Genomic DNA, 16,269 nt, shown 5'->3' with positions numbered 1-16,269 from the left:
AATACGTACTGTCGTTAATCTTGTGTGGTCAATTTTCAGCATATTGCTTATAGAAATGGACAATTTAATGTTACAGTTAAGTACATCTTCTAGATTTACTTTTCATACACTTTGATCTAAAATTTCAGGAATTTGTAAGATCACGTTAAAGCTTTATAAAACTGATCTGAAAACAAAATTCTTCTCGGTTTTAAACCTGAGTTCCAGAAAATGTTGAGTGATTGTCTTCGTGGCTGCTCAGCAGCTGCTGAAGTAGAAAGGGATCTTCATAGAATCATAGAATCCCAGGTTGGAAGGGACCTCGAGGATCATCTGGGCCAGCCTTTGTAGGCAAGAGCACAGTGCAGACGAGATGGCCCAGCACCCCGTCCAGCTGAGTCTTGACCACGTCCAGTGTCGCGGAGTCAACCACTTCCCTGGGGAGATTATTCCAATGGTTGACTGTTCTCATTGAGAAAAATTTTCCTCACATGATCGTCTTGGGCATCGTGGTGGTGTTGACTGGACAGTTGGGTCAGGCCATCGGTGGTTGCAGTTCCAGACTCTGCTGACTTTGACAGCGGCGCTGCTAAGCAAACCCACAGCATTTTGGGAACAGAAACTTGAGTACTGAGCCAGTTGGGTTTGTGCAGTGTTTAATCAGGCTGGCCAGTGGTTATGGTACGTAGCTTAAAAATTGTAGATGGAGTTTTAAAGTGGCTTATTTTTACGTTCGTTTGGGAAGAACTGGTCAGTAACAAGAGAGAGTGTCTGGGACGACGACGTTTCTGGAGTTGTTCAGACGCTCGCACCGCTGGAGCTCACAGGCCTGTTGAAGCGTTGGTAGAGCATTTCTTGCTCCTGTTTCTGTTCTGTCCGCTACTGGGTCCCACCGGCGCTCAGAAGTCTGAGACACTTCCCTGAGATATGGGACTCGGAAAGAAAAGTTTCTCCTTTCGGGTGCAAGTTTCAAGTTGTCAATAAAAACACAAAGTTTAGAATTAAGAAATTTCTACCATGACTTGATACTGGGTTTATTTGTTGTGGTAATACACCAGAAGACCTACTGCAGCTTACCGCTTTGCTGTTCAACAGATAGCTTCATCCTCCGCCACCTTAGTCGTGTAAGCCCAGTTAAGCAGTCCGGCGTCTTCTGTCTCTCTCATAGTTGACTCTGAAACGTGTTTTTGAAAAAACAATCCCCTTTAAAGTAAAATCTGAAAGAGAAACTTCAAGCCCTAAATTTCTGTACCCTTGTAAGCCTGGCTTACTGAAGCTTGCCCTTTTTGTTCTCTGAGTGCTCAGCTACGTCTGGGAGGCAACGGGCCTTCCTTGAAGCTGCTGGTGATGCACATTGGAGCGGGTCCTACCGCTCCTCAAAAACATTGCCCATCCCTCGGTAGTGGTGCGATAGAGCACGTACCGCGCCACGCACGCTTGTCTAATGGTTACACTGTGCTGGTTTCTTTAGAGCTTGCCTCTGATATGTGCTCTTGTCTGTTTTCCGCAGGGACACGGCAGGGCAGGAACGATTTCACACCATCACCACCTCCTATTACAGAGGTGCCATGGGGATCATGCTAGTATATGACATCACCAATGCCAAGAGCTTTGAAAACATCAGCAAGTGGCTCAGAAACATAGATGAGGTGAGTAATGTCTGTAAGATCCTGGAATTGAGCTCTTTGTTGTGACCTGTCGAGCATGTGATGAACTCAGCTTCTGGATTGCAGCTTCTGCTGCGACCCTGGCAGAAGGTGTAGTGCGTAAATTAACACAGGGGTTTGGGTGCTTTTCTTAGGCTGGCCTATGTCCTGTGTTCCCTCCCTCAACCCTCCCTTCAGCAGTGGCATGAAGGGTGGCAACACTACACAGGGGCTAGCGGTGTCCTAAAATGTCAAATTCCTACATGAGCAAACTTTGTTTCTGTGCTGGAGGCTCTGCTTAGAGGTAAGGAATGCATCTGGTAGTAACTGGGAGTCGCAGTCTTCAGGAGGAGCTGCCACCATAAGGTGGTGTGCAGAGGAGCAACACGAAGCCATAAGCTGTAGAGTAGCTATAGAATATGTCACTTCTAGTACTGACCTATTTTATAAGGATGACTACGTTAATCCTCAAAGATAATTAAATATAATCACCTCCACTCCCTCAAAATTGATGTCATGAAATATTTGCAAGTTTATCATGGCTGTTCTTGTGGCAAACTGCTGTTGTTGAATGTTAGCAAACCGCTCAAACCTGCATAGCTGATTTTTGTCTTCTGAGAGGAGTACCAAACACGGGGGCTGGTAAAATTTCAAGCAAAGTCAAGTGAAGCAGAAGAAACTGATGTGGAAACATTCAGTGCCTGGATCCCCAAGATTTCGTTCTCTGGGAATTCTGAGATGTTAGAGAGCAGCACAGCTGTTAGTTCTTGCTTGTGTTATGCTGTTCCCAAATGGAATAAACGTTTGGATTTTCCAGCTCCGTTATTTTCCGAGAAAACATGAAGATGGCCCTGTAGAACTGAGGGTCAGCAGAGGGGTGCTGTCAGGCATTGCTAGTTGAAGCGTTGAGGCTGGTGAAAGGTTCTTACAGAGCAAAAATGTGATATTGGGACTTTAATTTCCTAGCATGAGAAATGGGAAACTACACTGTTTATGGAAAGGGACACATTTTGGTGGGTGGGGGGGGGGGAGTAAGGCAGCATAGGAAGAGACTCAGCGGCAAGCTGAATATAAACTTGAAACCAAGGTCTTAAGATTCTGTAGTTGCTTTGTTTAAAACACATTTAGTAGTATCCAGGAAGTTGAGTAATGGATGTCATTCACGCCATTGTGTCTGAGAAGCGAGTGTTTTTGCTGACCTCATGTTTTCAAATCTGTGTCACACAAACCTCTGCAGCTGATTTCAGGTGCATTGTGAAGGCTGCACGGTTACTGCAGTTTTATACGGGATGTTTGACGCCTTAGGAAGCTTTTTTATTATGGAAGCAGCTCACTAACGGAGTGCGTTTGCAGAAATGATGGGTGAAGTCATCCTCTGAGGTTCCAGATGCAGGGTTGAGGCTTCTTGCTAAAATGTGTGGCAGGTGGACCCACTCATGTGCAGGATTATTGCAAACGCTAGTTGTGAATGAAGTAGCTAAGTGCTTTGGTATTACAAGAATTTAATATTGCCACGGATATTCTCTCAAGGAGGAGAATTTTCAATAAGTAAGCTGCTGTTCTGAATTGCTACTGTGTGCAAGGAGACTCCTCTACAGGATACTTAAGCCTTGATTTAGAAATAGCCAGGAAACCTAGAGCTGTTGCACCTTCATCCTTGCTAAAGACTTAATTATTTAAAGGTCACACATTCTGCAGAGGTGTAGTGTACCATGCACTTTTGCTTTGGGCTGGTAGGAATTGGTTCAGTTGCTCAAGTGCACGGTTTTGTACCTTGGAGCTGGCTGTACTTGAAAGAAGGCTGTTGCTGTGTAAGCAGTTTTGTGTGTGTGCATGCAAAGTCAACGTTTTCAGAGTTGTCTTCTACACGGTATCTTAATCTACCTTTGCTGTCTGATTGCTCTTCCTCCTTGTGACCTGAAGGAAAAAAACTGGGCGTGATTCTCCTGAGGAATGTGGAATGGGTTATTACTGTAAGCAGGAGTACTGGGTATGTGGATCTCTTGCCTCTGTAGTTCTATTAGTAATTCTACTGTAAAGTACTATTAAGACTGTTGGAGTGAAAGTAAATTCAGATCAGACTTCTCCAATAAGCTTCTCATGGCAGGTTTCAAAGTACTTCATAGAATCATAGAATGGTTTGGGTGGGAAGCGACCTTAAAGATCATCTGGTTCCAACCCCCTGCCCTGGGCAGGGACACCTTCCACAAAACCAGGTTGCTCAAAGCCTTGTCCTGGCCTTGAACACTTCCAGGGATGGGGCATCCACAGCTTCTCTGGGCAACCTGGGCCAGTGCCTCACCACCCTCAGCACAAACAATTTCTTCCTTCTGTCCAGTCTGAATCTCCCCTCTTTCAGTTTAAAACCATTCCCCCTTGTCCTGTCGCCGCAGGCCCTGCTAAAAAGCCTGTCCCCACCTTTCTTGTCGGCCCCCGTTAAGCACGGAGAGGCCGCAATCAGCTCTGCCCGCAGCCTCCTCCTCTCCAGGCTGAACCCCCCCAGCTCTCTCAGCCTTTCTCCCCAGCAGAGCTGCTCCAGCCTCTGACCATTTTGGTGGCCTCCCCTGGCCCCGCTCCAACAGCTCCATCTCCTTCCCGTGCTGAGGACCCCCGAGCTGGAGGCAGGGCTCCAGGGGGGTCTCCCCAGAGCGGGGCAGAGGGGCAGAATCCCCTCCCTCGCCCCGCTGCCCACGCTGCGGGGGATGCAGCCCAGGAGACGCTTGGCTTTCTGGGCCGCCAGAGCACATTGCCAGGTCATGTTGAGTTTCTCATCTACCGACACCCTCAAGTCCTTCTCCTCAGGGCTGCTCTCAATCTATTCTCCGCCCAGCTTGTATTTGTGCTTGGGATTGCACTGACCCTGGTGCAGGACCTTGCACTTGTCCTTGTTGAACTTCATGAGATTTGCACGGGCCCACCTCTCCAGCCTGCCCAGGTCCCTCTGGATGGCAGCCCTTCCCTCCAGTGTGTTGACTGCACCACACAGCTTGGTGTCTTTGGTAAACGTGCTGAGGGTGCACTTGGTCCCACTGTCCATGTCACCGACAAAGATGTTAAACAGCGGCGGTCCCAATACCAATCCCTGAGGAACGCCACTCCTCACTGGTCTCCACTTGGACATCGAGCCGTTGACCGCAACTCTTTGAGTGCGACCATCCAGCCAATTTGTTATCCACCGAGTGGTCCATCTGTCGAATCCATGTCTCTCCAATTTAGAGACAAGGATGTTGTGCAGGACGGTGTCAAATGCTTTGCACAAGTCCAGGTAGATGACATCAGTTGCTCTTCCCCTTATCCACCAATGCTGTAACCCCGTCATAGAAGGCCACCAAATTTTTCAGGCACGATTTTCCCTTAGTGAAGCCATGTTGGCTGTCACCAATCACCTCCTTATTTTCCACATGCTTTAGCATAGTTTCCAGGAGAATCTGCTCCGTGGTCTTGCCAGGCACAGAGGTGAGGAGGCTGACTGGCCTGTAGTTCCCTGGGTCTGTCTTTTTTCCCTTTTTAAAAATGGGGGTTATGTTTCAACAGTTGATAGCCATGACTTCTCACATATAATGGACAGGGGCTTAGCGACTTCGTCCGCCAGTTCCCTCAGGACCTGTGGATGCATCTCATCAGGTCCCGTGGACTTGTGCACCTTCAGGTCCCTTAGATGGTCTCGAACCTGATCTTCTCCTACAGTGGGCGGTTCTTCATTCTTCCAGTCCCTGCCTTTGCTTTCTGCAACCTGGGCGGAGTGGCTCGAGCACTTGCTGGTGAAGACTGAGGCCAAAGAGTCACTGAGTACCTCAGCCTTCTCCCTATCCCAGGTAACCAGGAGTCCTCTGTCTGTAGAGGGCCTCATCTGCTTGGTCTTCCTGGTCAGGTGGCCTGTGGCAGACCCCCACTGTAATGTCACCTGTCCCTGCCCCCCTTTGACCCTGACCCATAAGCTCTGAGTCGGCTCCTCATCCATCCCCAGGCGGAGCTCCATGCACTCCAGCTGGTCATGGACATGGAGGGTGACACTCCCTCCTCATCTCCCCTGCCTGTCCTTCCTAAAGAGCCCATGCCTTTCCATTCCAACACTCCAGCCCTGGGAGACATCCCACCATGTCTCTCTGATGCCAGTAAGATCATAGCCCTGCAGGCGTGCGCACGTCTAGCTCCTCTTGTTTATGCCCCATGCTGCATGCGGTTGCATAGGGGCATTTAAGTTGCACCCCTGATGAAGCCGACTTACTGGTTAGAATTCCTTTGTGCTGCTCTTCGGGTGCTCTCCTGCTGACCTGCGATCATTCTCTGGGCATCTATTGCTGGCACTGGCACCCAACTGGTAGGAGTGGGATGGATTGAGGTTCCCCTCCCCCAGCAACTTTGGTTTAAAGCCCTCTTCGCCAGCTCGGCAAGCCTCTGACCTTCTCTGGCAGATGGACCCCAGCAGCCCCCAGCAGCCCAGGTTTCCCAAAGCCAGTCCCATGGTCTAAGTAGCCAAAGCCCTGGCTGTGGCACCAGTCCTGTAACCATTTATTGATTCGCCAGATTCGACTGGCCCTTTCAGACCCCTTCCCTTTGACCGGGAGGACTGATGAAAAAATGACCTGCGCTCCAGAGTCCCTTACCACCGCTCCCAGGGCTCTGCAGTCCTTCTCGATACTCCTCCGTCTGCTCCTGGCTGCATCACTGGTGCCCGTGTGAAACAGCAGCAGCGGATGACAGCCGGTGGAGGCTGTACAAGGCTTGGTGGTCTCTTGGTGACATAGAATCATAGAATCGTCAAGGTTGGAAAAGACCCTTAAGATTGAGTCCAATCGTTAACCCAGCACTGCCAAGTCCATCTATACCACGTCCTCGAGCACCACATCTATCCGTTCTTTAAATACCTCCAGGGATGGAGACACAACCACTGCCCTGGGCAGCCTGGGCCAGTGCTTGACCACCCTTGTGGTGAAGAAGTTTTTCCTAACATCTAACCCAAACCTGCCCTGGCGCAGCTTGAGGCCATTCCCTCTCGTCCCATCACTCGTTCCTGGGGAGAAGAGACTGACCCCCACCTCGCTACAACCTCCTTTCAGGCAGTTGTAGAGAGCAATAACACCAATAACATCCCTGACACGAGCCCCCGGCGAGCAGCACACCTCTCCAGACAGTCCGTCAGGTCGACACACGGGTGCCGCCGTACCTCTCAGAAGAGTCGCCTGCTACTGTCGCCCGTCGCCTTCTCTCAGTTGCGCTGGTGGTTGTACGGGGAGCAGATCGGGCTGCCTCGCTCAGCTCCAGTGTCTCTCCTGGTGTGACGGGTCTTTCCTCTTCAGCCTGCGGAGCGGTGAAGCGGTTCTGCGAGGGCACCTCAGGCTTCAGGGGGAGCCTCTTCCTCCTGCTGGTCCTTGCCGTTGCAACCGTCCATTCTTCTGCGCTATTGTCCCTCCTCCCCTCTGTGTGTGCCGGTGGTTTTGGCTGTTTGGCCATGGGCTGTTGGGTCCACTGCGGACTGCGCTTGGACCCGGCTCTCTAACCCCGTCTCGGCCTCCCTGCTGTTACGCAGCCTTCTCACTGCCTCCACAGCTCAGCCGCCCGCGGCAGGGGCTCCTCCGCCCGGGCACAGCTTTTGCCGGCAGCTCTGCCGCCTCTCCCCCTGCCCTGGGAGAAAGGCCTGGGCCCGTCCCGCAGCCCGCGGTCTGCGCCGCGGCCTCTGCCGTCAGCAGCGCCGCTGCGGCGGATGGCGCAGACCCCCCCGCCGGAGCTGCCGCCTTTGCTCTCGGACGAGTGCCCGCTGCTTCAGTTATCCACTTAAGTGATGCTTTGTGCTGTGGCTGCTGGAACTTTTCCGCTAGTCTGGTGGATATCTTTGGCATATTCTTTCCTTACTATGATGGATATTGGCAGTACTTCAATAACTGACCAGCCGAGGTATTTTTACTCATTCAGCATTCCTTGAGAAAGCATCGGCACTCGCTTTTGCCTTATAAAGATGATTCCCTGCAATGTGGTCCTGCTTTTCTTTGGATCCTGAGCGTTAGCATGGTGCTCCCTTCAGTTTTCCCTTTGTGCTGTCCTGTTTCATGTTCGCTGGGTGTACAGTCGGTGCGCCATTTCGCCGCACGAGTTTCTCAACTTGTGCGTGAAGTACTCACAGAGCCGAAGCACAAGCCGACATGCACTCTTGCTCTGACGGTTGCGACATCAGAGGAACAGCGCGATGCTAGAGAGCTGTAATTTCCCTTTGTTAGTTAACTCGGTAACTCCTCTAAAAAAAAAAAATTACAGGCAAAAGGAGTTTTTAGTAACTTCCTGGGTATTTGGCTTTGCGGTGGTTGAAGGCATAGTTGCAATTCGTAAGGAGACTTACCTGTCTACAATAAAACTGCAAAGGGCCCTTTTAACACCAAAAAAGTAGTGTCAGCCAGAGCCATTCCAGTGCATGAAGCTTGATTGTTGGCAGCTGCAGACGTGGGGTTCTTGTCCTGTAATGTTCTGTGGCATCGTTTCTGTAACGTGCTTGCCTAGCACGCACAAAACCTGCCACCTCTAAGTGCTAGGGCGGAAGAGGATTCTTTTCCCACGTCACTGAACGCAGACTAACGAAGATTTGGTAGGCTAGTGTCATTAACTAGAAGGATCTGGGTTGCAGAACAGCACCCAAGTCGTTTTCAGAAAGGAGGACTTCACACTTAAACTACAGAAATAAAAAGGAAGGTGGAAAATAACTGGCGTTGGAATGGTGACAGAGCTGCGTCAAACCTGTAGCTGGTGTCTCATCAAAGCTTCCAGGTTATGTGAGCAATTTGGTCTGAAGGCACTGTCTGAAGAATGATTTCCAGCAGTCTGTTACAGCTCAGGAAAGCGCAGGACACCGAGACGTGTGAGCGTTAGCCTGGACTTCAAACAGCCTGGAAATACAAAAGTGAAGTAGATACTTAGTGCTTGTGGGGGGAGACGCGTAAACCTGTCTCGTCTCGTTTTAGCATGCCAATGAAGATGTGGAGAGGATGCTGTTAGGAAACAAGTGTGACATGGAAGATAAAAGAGTTGTCCCTAAAGCAAAAGGCGAACAGGTAAGTGTCGGACAAAAACTTGCTTATCAAAGTAAGCAAATCAGCGCCAAGACTTCCCGCCATCTCGCGGTGGCTGAGATGCCGCCAGGGGATGTGCCAGGGAACGCAGGCGGTAGCTGGATTTGCTAATGGTTTGGAAGCCTGGGGAATGGCGTCTCGGAAGCTGCGTTGCAAACAGCTGCTGTGAATGGAACGAGTTCAGCTGCAGTTTCTGCTTTCTTTGATAACTAAACATTTTCAGGCACCCTTTGTGAAGTTACTTACCATGGGACAGGCTTGTATGGCGTCTGTCGTCTTACGTTCAGACGTTGACTTGTCATTTAATGCACTTGAATTGCTGTTTCTGAATCGTGAAGTTCCGAATCTTCCTTTGTGCCACTTTGCCTAGCTAGTACTTCTGGTGCCTGCTACAGCTGAAAGAACATTACATGCTTATAAATGCCGCTAATCCCGAAGTTACAGCAGCACCAATTGAATAACTACAGTAACGCTAACCTCCTTCTTTCTTTCTTGGTTTAGATTGCTAGGGAGCACGGTATTAGGTTTTTCGAAACTAGTGCGAAAGCAAATATAAACATTGAGAAGGCATTCCTCACATTAGCAGAAGACATTCTTCGAAAGGTAGGTGTTTACAGGATTCGTTTGAAAAAAAAATCCTAAAATTTCGGCTCCTGTTGCTTTTGATGTTTACCTGAATTGTTGCAGCTTTTGACTTTGGCACGCTGAGACAAACGAGTCCCTGAAGGAGGAGTATGGTACATCTAAAGCTTCTAAGCTTCTAAAGCTCGTTTGATGTAGAGGGAGTAGTATACATCAAAGAGCCAAGGAACGTAAACTCACAGTTGTTTGGCCCTTAAACTCATGGTTGTGTTGTAGACGTGCTTGGAGTTAAAACATTTCATTGGCGTGGAAGAGAATTGTCCTTTCCCTGCCACCATCTCCATTGATACGCAACATTGTCTTAAAAACTCTTGAGCCCCTGTTGGGAAGAGCTTAGACGTGGCTGACAGAACAGATGAACGAGCTCTGTCACTTCTACCCTGTTTCTGGTGATTAGCCCTCTCGGCCTCCGCGTTTCGGTGGAGGTTTTATTGGAAGGCTGTATTGCAGCCGCGAGAAGAACGTGCGTCACCAGTTCTTCCTGGTGGTTGGCTTCCCCTCCTGAAACGTACCACGTACCATAAAGATGGGTGTCTTTTCTGTGGCCTGTACCCAAATCTTCGTATGCCCAGAGCTACAGGATACGCTGTACTTGTATCCCTCCTATCTTTCATGAGTAGAAAATGCATCAGCTTCCAATAGCTGCCACTGTTTTGCTGGAGGACGGGGCTGGGCTGGATACGTGGGTGGCTCCAGGGCGGCTTCCCGTTAGTTGATGTACTCCCATAGCCGAGGGCTTGATTTACACCGTAACCCCCGTGCTAGCACATTCCTGCTTACGATCAGGTCATGCCTCTCCCGCTCTGAATCTCAGCGGAGCTCAAGCAGCGTGGGTTGGCCAACTCTAGCATTTTGCTTTTGCTCTTAAACGAATGAGCCCATGTGTTTTTTCTGTGCTCCAGCGTAGCAGTAGGGACTGCCCCGCGTTGAGACCGCCTTCATCGCTGTCTTCCACCGCTCTCCTGCGTGAGCGCCATTGGTAACGTCATCCGAGTGAATAGGTTAGAAATTCAGTGCAAGGTCGGCGCTGAATCTTTTTGCAACCCTTTTAAATATACATCTGCTCAACAACGTCTGGTTCGCCGTTGTAGTTCCGAGTTGTTTCTTAATCGCTTTTTGGCAAGCTTTATGTGAAAAACTGGATGAAAGTCCCTGGCCTTTGGAAAACAGGAGGTCAGGCTGGCAAGTCTTACTGACCCTTTTGACTTTCAAATTTTTATTTTTGGGCCTCGATGTATTTATCTGAAGAACGGGGTGGGACGTTGCTTTTGCAAGGCTGTGCCAAAGAGAAGAATAAAAGGAACGTAGAGATGAAACTGCAGCAATCTCATGAATGTTTAGGTTGGTTTCTAAACAGCTGAAAGGAGATGTTAGCATCTGATCAAAACCACTTGACTTTGATTTTTTGCTTTGGTCTAACCAAGTTTACAGCCCGTGACGCAGACGAGCCTGTTTTGTCCGCTGCCTCGGAAACTGGTGTCCCGGTTAACTGGAAGGCAGATGCTTTTGAACAACCCCTCTTTATCCATAAATTACTCTGTGGGGTTTTAAGGTCATTAGTTCACGTAATGTAACTTCAGCTTGTGTTAGCTGTACACTGTGATTTACTTACTCCACCAAAGTCCAAGTGTCGGTTCTAAGAGCAGGACCTAAAAATAGTTTTAGTTTACTTTGGGGTGGTCCAAGTTCAAAAGTTTGGGGTTTTTTTTCCCCAGCTTTTTCCAGTTGTTGTTTATTTAAAACAAAACAAGAAACCTTTAAATTGGTTTTGCATACTTTTGCTGGCAAGGGGAGGAGGATTCCTTACGCTTCTGTGGAGCTCTCTGTCCGTAGTTTATTCATAATATTATATATATCTAATAAGTCTTTTTGTAAGCCGCTAACTCTTCAGCTCTGAATACTTTATTTCAGAATGTCCCGTGAGTCATCTAACTTTTTTTTTTCACTTGTTTCATTGCAGACCCCTGTAAAAGAGCCCAACAGTGAAAATGTAGATATCAGCAGTGGAGGTGGGGTGACGGGCTGGAAGAGCAAGTGTTGCTGAGCGTTCTCCTATATCACCAATCGCCATCCACCGCCCCTTTTTTCTCGCTGCAAAACAAACCACTCTGCCCGTTTTTAACCTTAAACCCATGTTTTGTTCCTCACCTTAACAAGCTCCTGTCTCCCTTTGTTTTTCCGTTTAGGAGAGCTTGCGTACTATAATTTTCTCAACAACGTGTATAGGAAAATCATCTCCGTGAGTTCATTTTTTCATGTACCTGCTCAACTTACCACTACGTTTTGGTTGTATTATAGTCCCGTTCCTCCTGACATGAAAACATATAGCAATCATATTCAACTCTATTCTGCAAATGGTATAAGAATAAAAGTTAGAATTAACAATTTATTTTGTACAACAGTGGAATTTTCTGTCATGGATAATGTGCTTGAGTCACCATATTCTCTAGATGCATCAGCAAAAGAGCCAGGAAAACACTCATTTTCGCCTTGAGTATGTGAATGGGGTTTATTTTGTCCTGTGCCTTATGTGGAAAGGAACTTTTGTTTTCGCCTTTTTTTTTTTTTTAATTTCTTTTCTTCTGGTGGAAGCATGTGCAGGAGACATACCATCCATACTTGACCATTTTAAAATACCGAACTCTTTTGTGATTGCTTTCCGTAATTGTTGGTGTAATGCATCGAGGACAAAGGGTGGTGCAAAAAAAAAAAAAAAAAAAAAACATTTACTCTGCTGTGTCTCCTTTTTGGTGATCTAGCCATTCAGAACTGTTCCTGCTGCCATTTTCTTTTCTCACTCGCAGCTCTTCCCTTTTGCCTGCATGCTGCTTTTATTTGCATTTCTTCATGGTGTGATGTGTTAATTAAAAGGATGGCAACGCGGTATGTTTGCCAAAAATTTAATACAAAGCACTGATTTAGCTTTCAAGGTAAAAATGTTGAAGATACCTACTAATTTCCCTCTAGCCGATGTCAGTTCACTAGTATATCTTCTCTCTCCTCCTGCATAGCCGTTGGGTTTTATGATATGGAAGAGTTATTTGCATGCACTAGTTTTCTATGGAGGGTGATGTGGTTGTCTACTTTATGTGTATGAATATAACATGCAATTCCCAAACTGACAGCAGTTAACGTGAACTTGTAAGTTCTCTCTTACTGTTAGCCGCTCCAACAAGTTGTTCGGGAGCCTAGCAAAAGGCTGAGTGAAACTAGATTTTACAATAAGAAAGGAAAAAAAGGAGGAAAAAAAAAAAAAGAAGTTGGCAGTTTAATTTATTACCTCCCTGAAAACTTTCCATTTTCCAGTGTTAAAAGCGGAGTCATTGGTACGTGGGTCAGCCTTGCCCTCTCTCCCGCGCTGCGGGACCGCGGCGGGCGATCCCAACGGAGCTGCCGGGCTCCCCTGGCATTAACTCGCTTTTCCAGCTCGCCGTCGGGCTCTGCCCGCAGCTCCGGGCCTCGCTCCGGTGTCGCCTCCGTCCCTTTGGAAAGGCAGGGGCTTGGGGACGGCCGGGCCGCAGGAGCGGCTGTGCGTTCGCTTCCCTTGCCTTTGAAACACCACGCAGGAGAGCTGCTCCCGCCAAGGACAGAAAGATATTTTCAATAGGCCCCTCTTCCCCAAGCCTCCCCTCCTCCTTTCAGGGTGGGCAAGCTTGTGCCTCGCTCTTGTCCGCTGAGTTTTGGACTGTCTCCGGTGAATAATCGCAGTAGTGAATAACGCTGATTTAATTTTAATGAAATGATGGTGTTTTAACCTTGAACTTCTAGTTTTGAACGGCTTCCCGTGTAGTAACTTGACCGAGGTGTCTCCCTTTGCCTCTGTGCTTTGGCATTTTTGTCTCCGTGTGTGTTAACCCTTCCCAGTCGAGTGGCTTTGGGGTCGGGCAGGGCGCCGGGACTGGCGGATAAATCGGCACCCTTCCTTTCTCGCGTCCCGCGCCCGCCGGTCAGCCTTGTAAATAGAGTACGGCTACCTTTTGGTTAAATCTGCACTTTCTAACCTTATCGAAAAGGGAAAAATGGAGAAATATACATCAAGGTTTTTTTTGTATAATCCTTGTTTTAAACGTGAGCTTTTTATTTGCTTCCAGGGGCTTGGCCCCCTCTGTGTAAATCCCTCGGGATCCTTTGTAGACGCTGTGTTCGTTGCAAGCCAACAGGTAGAGAACAGGCCACTCGCTGGTACTACTAGCTACCACCTCCGTTTAGTATTCTCCTTACCGAGTTAATAAACTGAAATATTTCTAGACGGTCTACTTCTGTTCGTATAAAAACCACGAGTTTTAACCGCGTGGCTTGGCTTTGTTTTGTGTTGTGGAGTGCAAGGCCCAGCCGAGGAGGAGTGAGCAACAAGAGTCGATGCAGATGCTAAAAGCAAAAAAAAAAAAAAAAAAAAAAAGTAATAATAATCATGTTGGAGGAATTTGCAGTAACTTTTATTTCTGCCGGTATCTAAACTCCCTGCTAGCTAGCAAACTAACTGCTTGTGAAACCTCTCCTTGGAAGACACCCCCTCCCCAGCCCCTGCGTGGAATAAAGCCTAAGGCCGGCCTCGCCAAGGACGCGAAAGCGGCTTTCCCCGCGCCCGCCCGGCCGCCGGAGGAAGGCTCGGCGCTACCTTCTGTCACGGCAAAAAAAAAAAAAAAAAAAAGTGTAATTTGATTAAATTGGTCATGAAAAACTAAACCCCGAGGTTGAATCTCTCCCACAAGGGCGTTAACCGCTTTCTGCGCAGTGCTTCGGCGCTGGGGAGCTGCCGGAGCCGCCGTGGCGCGGGGCAGGGGCAAGAGCTTCGTGCTCTCGGACTCGGACGGTGGAAAAACAGCATCAACTTAAGGTCTAGGATTAATTCCCATGCCTACAATTTTTTACTTAATCTTTTAATATTTTTGCTACTCCACTCTGGCTTTTTATTTAAAACACATTCTTTTGTACCACTTACTGTATCAAATTGTATAAAAGATCACTGTCCCATTCTTGGTCGTACCAAGAGCAAATAAAAGCTTTTATAAACTTGCATTGGTTACTTCCTCGGCCCCGTTAAATTCCCCCTCGCCCCGCTCGCGGCCGCCCCTCGGAGGCGCGGGGGGCCGGGGCCCGAGCCTTCGGGCCAGCGCCGAGCTGCGCGGCTGGGCTGCGGCTGCTCCTCGCCCCAGCAGCCGCGACCGCCTGGGCCTACTGGTAGAACTGGAAAGCCCGAGCCCACCTCTGCTTCGGAGGTGGTTGGCTGGGGGTAGAGCTGTTACGTTCTTTTCTGTAGAAAAGCTTTAAGCTGTTATTTTTGACGGGCGGGAGGGTGCAGCGGCGCGTGATGGGCGGGAGGCTGCTGCGACGTGCAGCGGCGCGGCCGAGGCTGCCGGTCCTAACGCGGGGCCCCCGTGGGTGGGGGAGCACCCGGCTCTCGGGTGGGCGACTGCACCCCAGGAGCCCCCGGCCCCTTGCAGAGGACCTTTGAGGACAGCGGCCGCTCCGGCCCTGCCCGCTGCACGCCCGCAGGCCCCATCGTGGGTGCCAACTACCGGCGCGTTTTCCGTGCCAGCGGCCGGCTGTATTGACAGCCGACGTCCTTCCCCACCCGGCGGGATCCCTTCGCGCCCGCAGGTCCCCTCTCCCAGGCCCAGGGGTGCCCCCGGGTCTCCCGCAGCCTTCGGGCACTGCTGGGTGCGAAGCTCAGCGAGGGGCCTGTCCCGTCCACCGTGGCACGCGATGGCGGAGCGGGGACGTGCTTCTCCTCCTGCCCTCCCGCTGCCATGGTGTCGGTAACCGGGAGAGGGTGTTTTCGTGCTGCTGTCGGTAATAAAGCCGCTGCCGAGGCTGCGAGCGTGTCACGGCTGCAGCCCCTGGGTCCCCTCGCAGGCGGACGAGGCCGTGGGGAGCAGCTCAGCGATCCCGAATCCTCCCCATCCCCGGGGACTCGTCAGCCTTTGGCGGTGGGGAGGGAAGAGTTCATCCCTGGCCGCGTCGCCTCGGCTCGGCTGCTGCTGCGGCGAGGAGCCGGGGCCTCATGCGCGGCGGCAGGGCCCGGGGGTCACGGTGTGGCGGCTCGGCGCAGCCATCGCCATTGCGGTGCTGCTTGTGCCAGGGCTTCCCAGGGGCTCGGGGACCCGGCAGGGACCTTCCCCATGAACGCCGTCCGGCGGCTCTCAGGGTCCCGCTTGTCCATGTCATCCCCGTCAGTGAGTCTGGAGTCTCCTTGTCCGCCTGCTGCTGCAGCATCCCTGCTCCATCCCCGTCCCTGCTCCATCCCCGTCCCTTCTCCTTTCCCATCCCCATCCCTGCTCCATCCCCATCCCTTCTCCATCCCCATCCCTGCTCCACCCCTGTCCCTGCTCCATCCCCGTCCCTTCTCCTTTCCTGTCCCTGCTCCATCCCTTTCCCTTCTCCTTTCCCATCCCCATCCCTGCTCCATCCCCATCCCTTCTCCATCCCTGTCCCTGCTCCATCCCCATCCCTGCTCCGTCCCCGTCCCTGCTCCTTCCCCCTTCCTTCTCCATCCCCATCCCCATCCCTGCTCCGTCTCCCTCCCTGCTTCTCCTGGCGAGTTTTTTGTGTGTCCCCACACGTTTGGGCTTTGTCCCGCAGGACCCCGCTGCCGCTCCAGTGGCACCTTTGGGTCCCCCCGCTAACCCGCACCCGGACCCCGCACCGCGCCGGGCCAGGCCCTGGAGGAGGGGTCGGGGTCTCCAGCACCGGGGGGTCCCTGCTCCGTCTGCCGGTGCCGCCCGGGTCTGGGGGGGTCCCCGGACTGTCCCCCCCCCGATTCCCCCCACGTCTCGGCCCTTCCAGCCCTGGGGGCTCCTTGGGAAACCCCCGGCGGGGTCCCAGCGGCTCCGCGCTCCCCCCCGCGGGCCGGCTCTGGCAGCGGGACCGGGGGGGCCGGGCTCCGGGTCACCCCGCGCCCCCCCCCTCGGCGGCCAAAGGATGCTGAGCCCCCCGGTGCCCCC

General features: G+C 50.9%; 1 protein-coding gene across 3 annotated transcripts in view; it reads left to right on the top strand.

Annotated features, from left to right (window-relative positions):
* The window catches only part of RAB10 (RAB10, member RAS oncogene family), a 51,719-nt gene extending 37,375 nt beyond the window's left edge, over positions 1-14,344 (top strand). Inside the window, exons 3-7 of one of the 3 annotated variants that reach the window (XM_087777337.1) lie at positions 1,490-1,628; positions 8,576-8,665; positions 9,185-9,286; positions 10,228-10,326; positions 11,286-14,344. In XM_087777337.1, the coding sequence (XP_087633463.1) occupies positions 1,490-1,628; positions 8,576-8,665; positions 9,185-9,286; positions 10,228-10,308 (412 nt within the window). In that variant the 3' untranslated portion in view covers positions 10,309-10,326; positions 11,286-14,344. The remainder of the gene's footprint in view (positions 1-1,489; positions 1,629-8,575; positions 8,666-9,184; positions 9,287-10,227; positions 10,327-11,285) is intronic. The other 2 variants (XM_087777336.1, XM_087777338.1) reach the window with 2 other exon arrangements.
* The last annotated feature ends 1,925 nt before the right edge of the window (positions 14,345-16,269 follow it).

The sequence above is a fragment of the Nipponia nippon genome, unplaced genomic scaffold, assembly GCF_047370975.1.
Source record: "Nipponia nippon isolate SJK-2023a ecotype South Korea unplaced genomic scaffold, ASM4737097v1 scaffold_4, whole genome shotgun sequence".
Classification (NCBI taxonomy): Eukaryota; Metazoa; Chordata; class Aves; order Pelecaniformes; family Threskiornithidae; genus Nipponia; species Nipponia nippon.
Note: the sequence above shows the minus strand (reverse complement) of the source record. Positions and strands in the feature narration are given on the sequence as shown.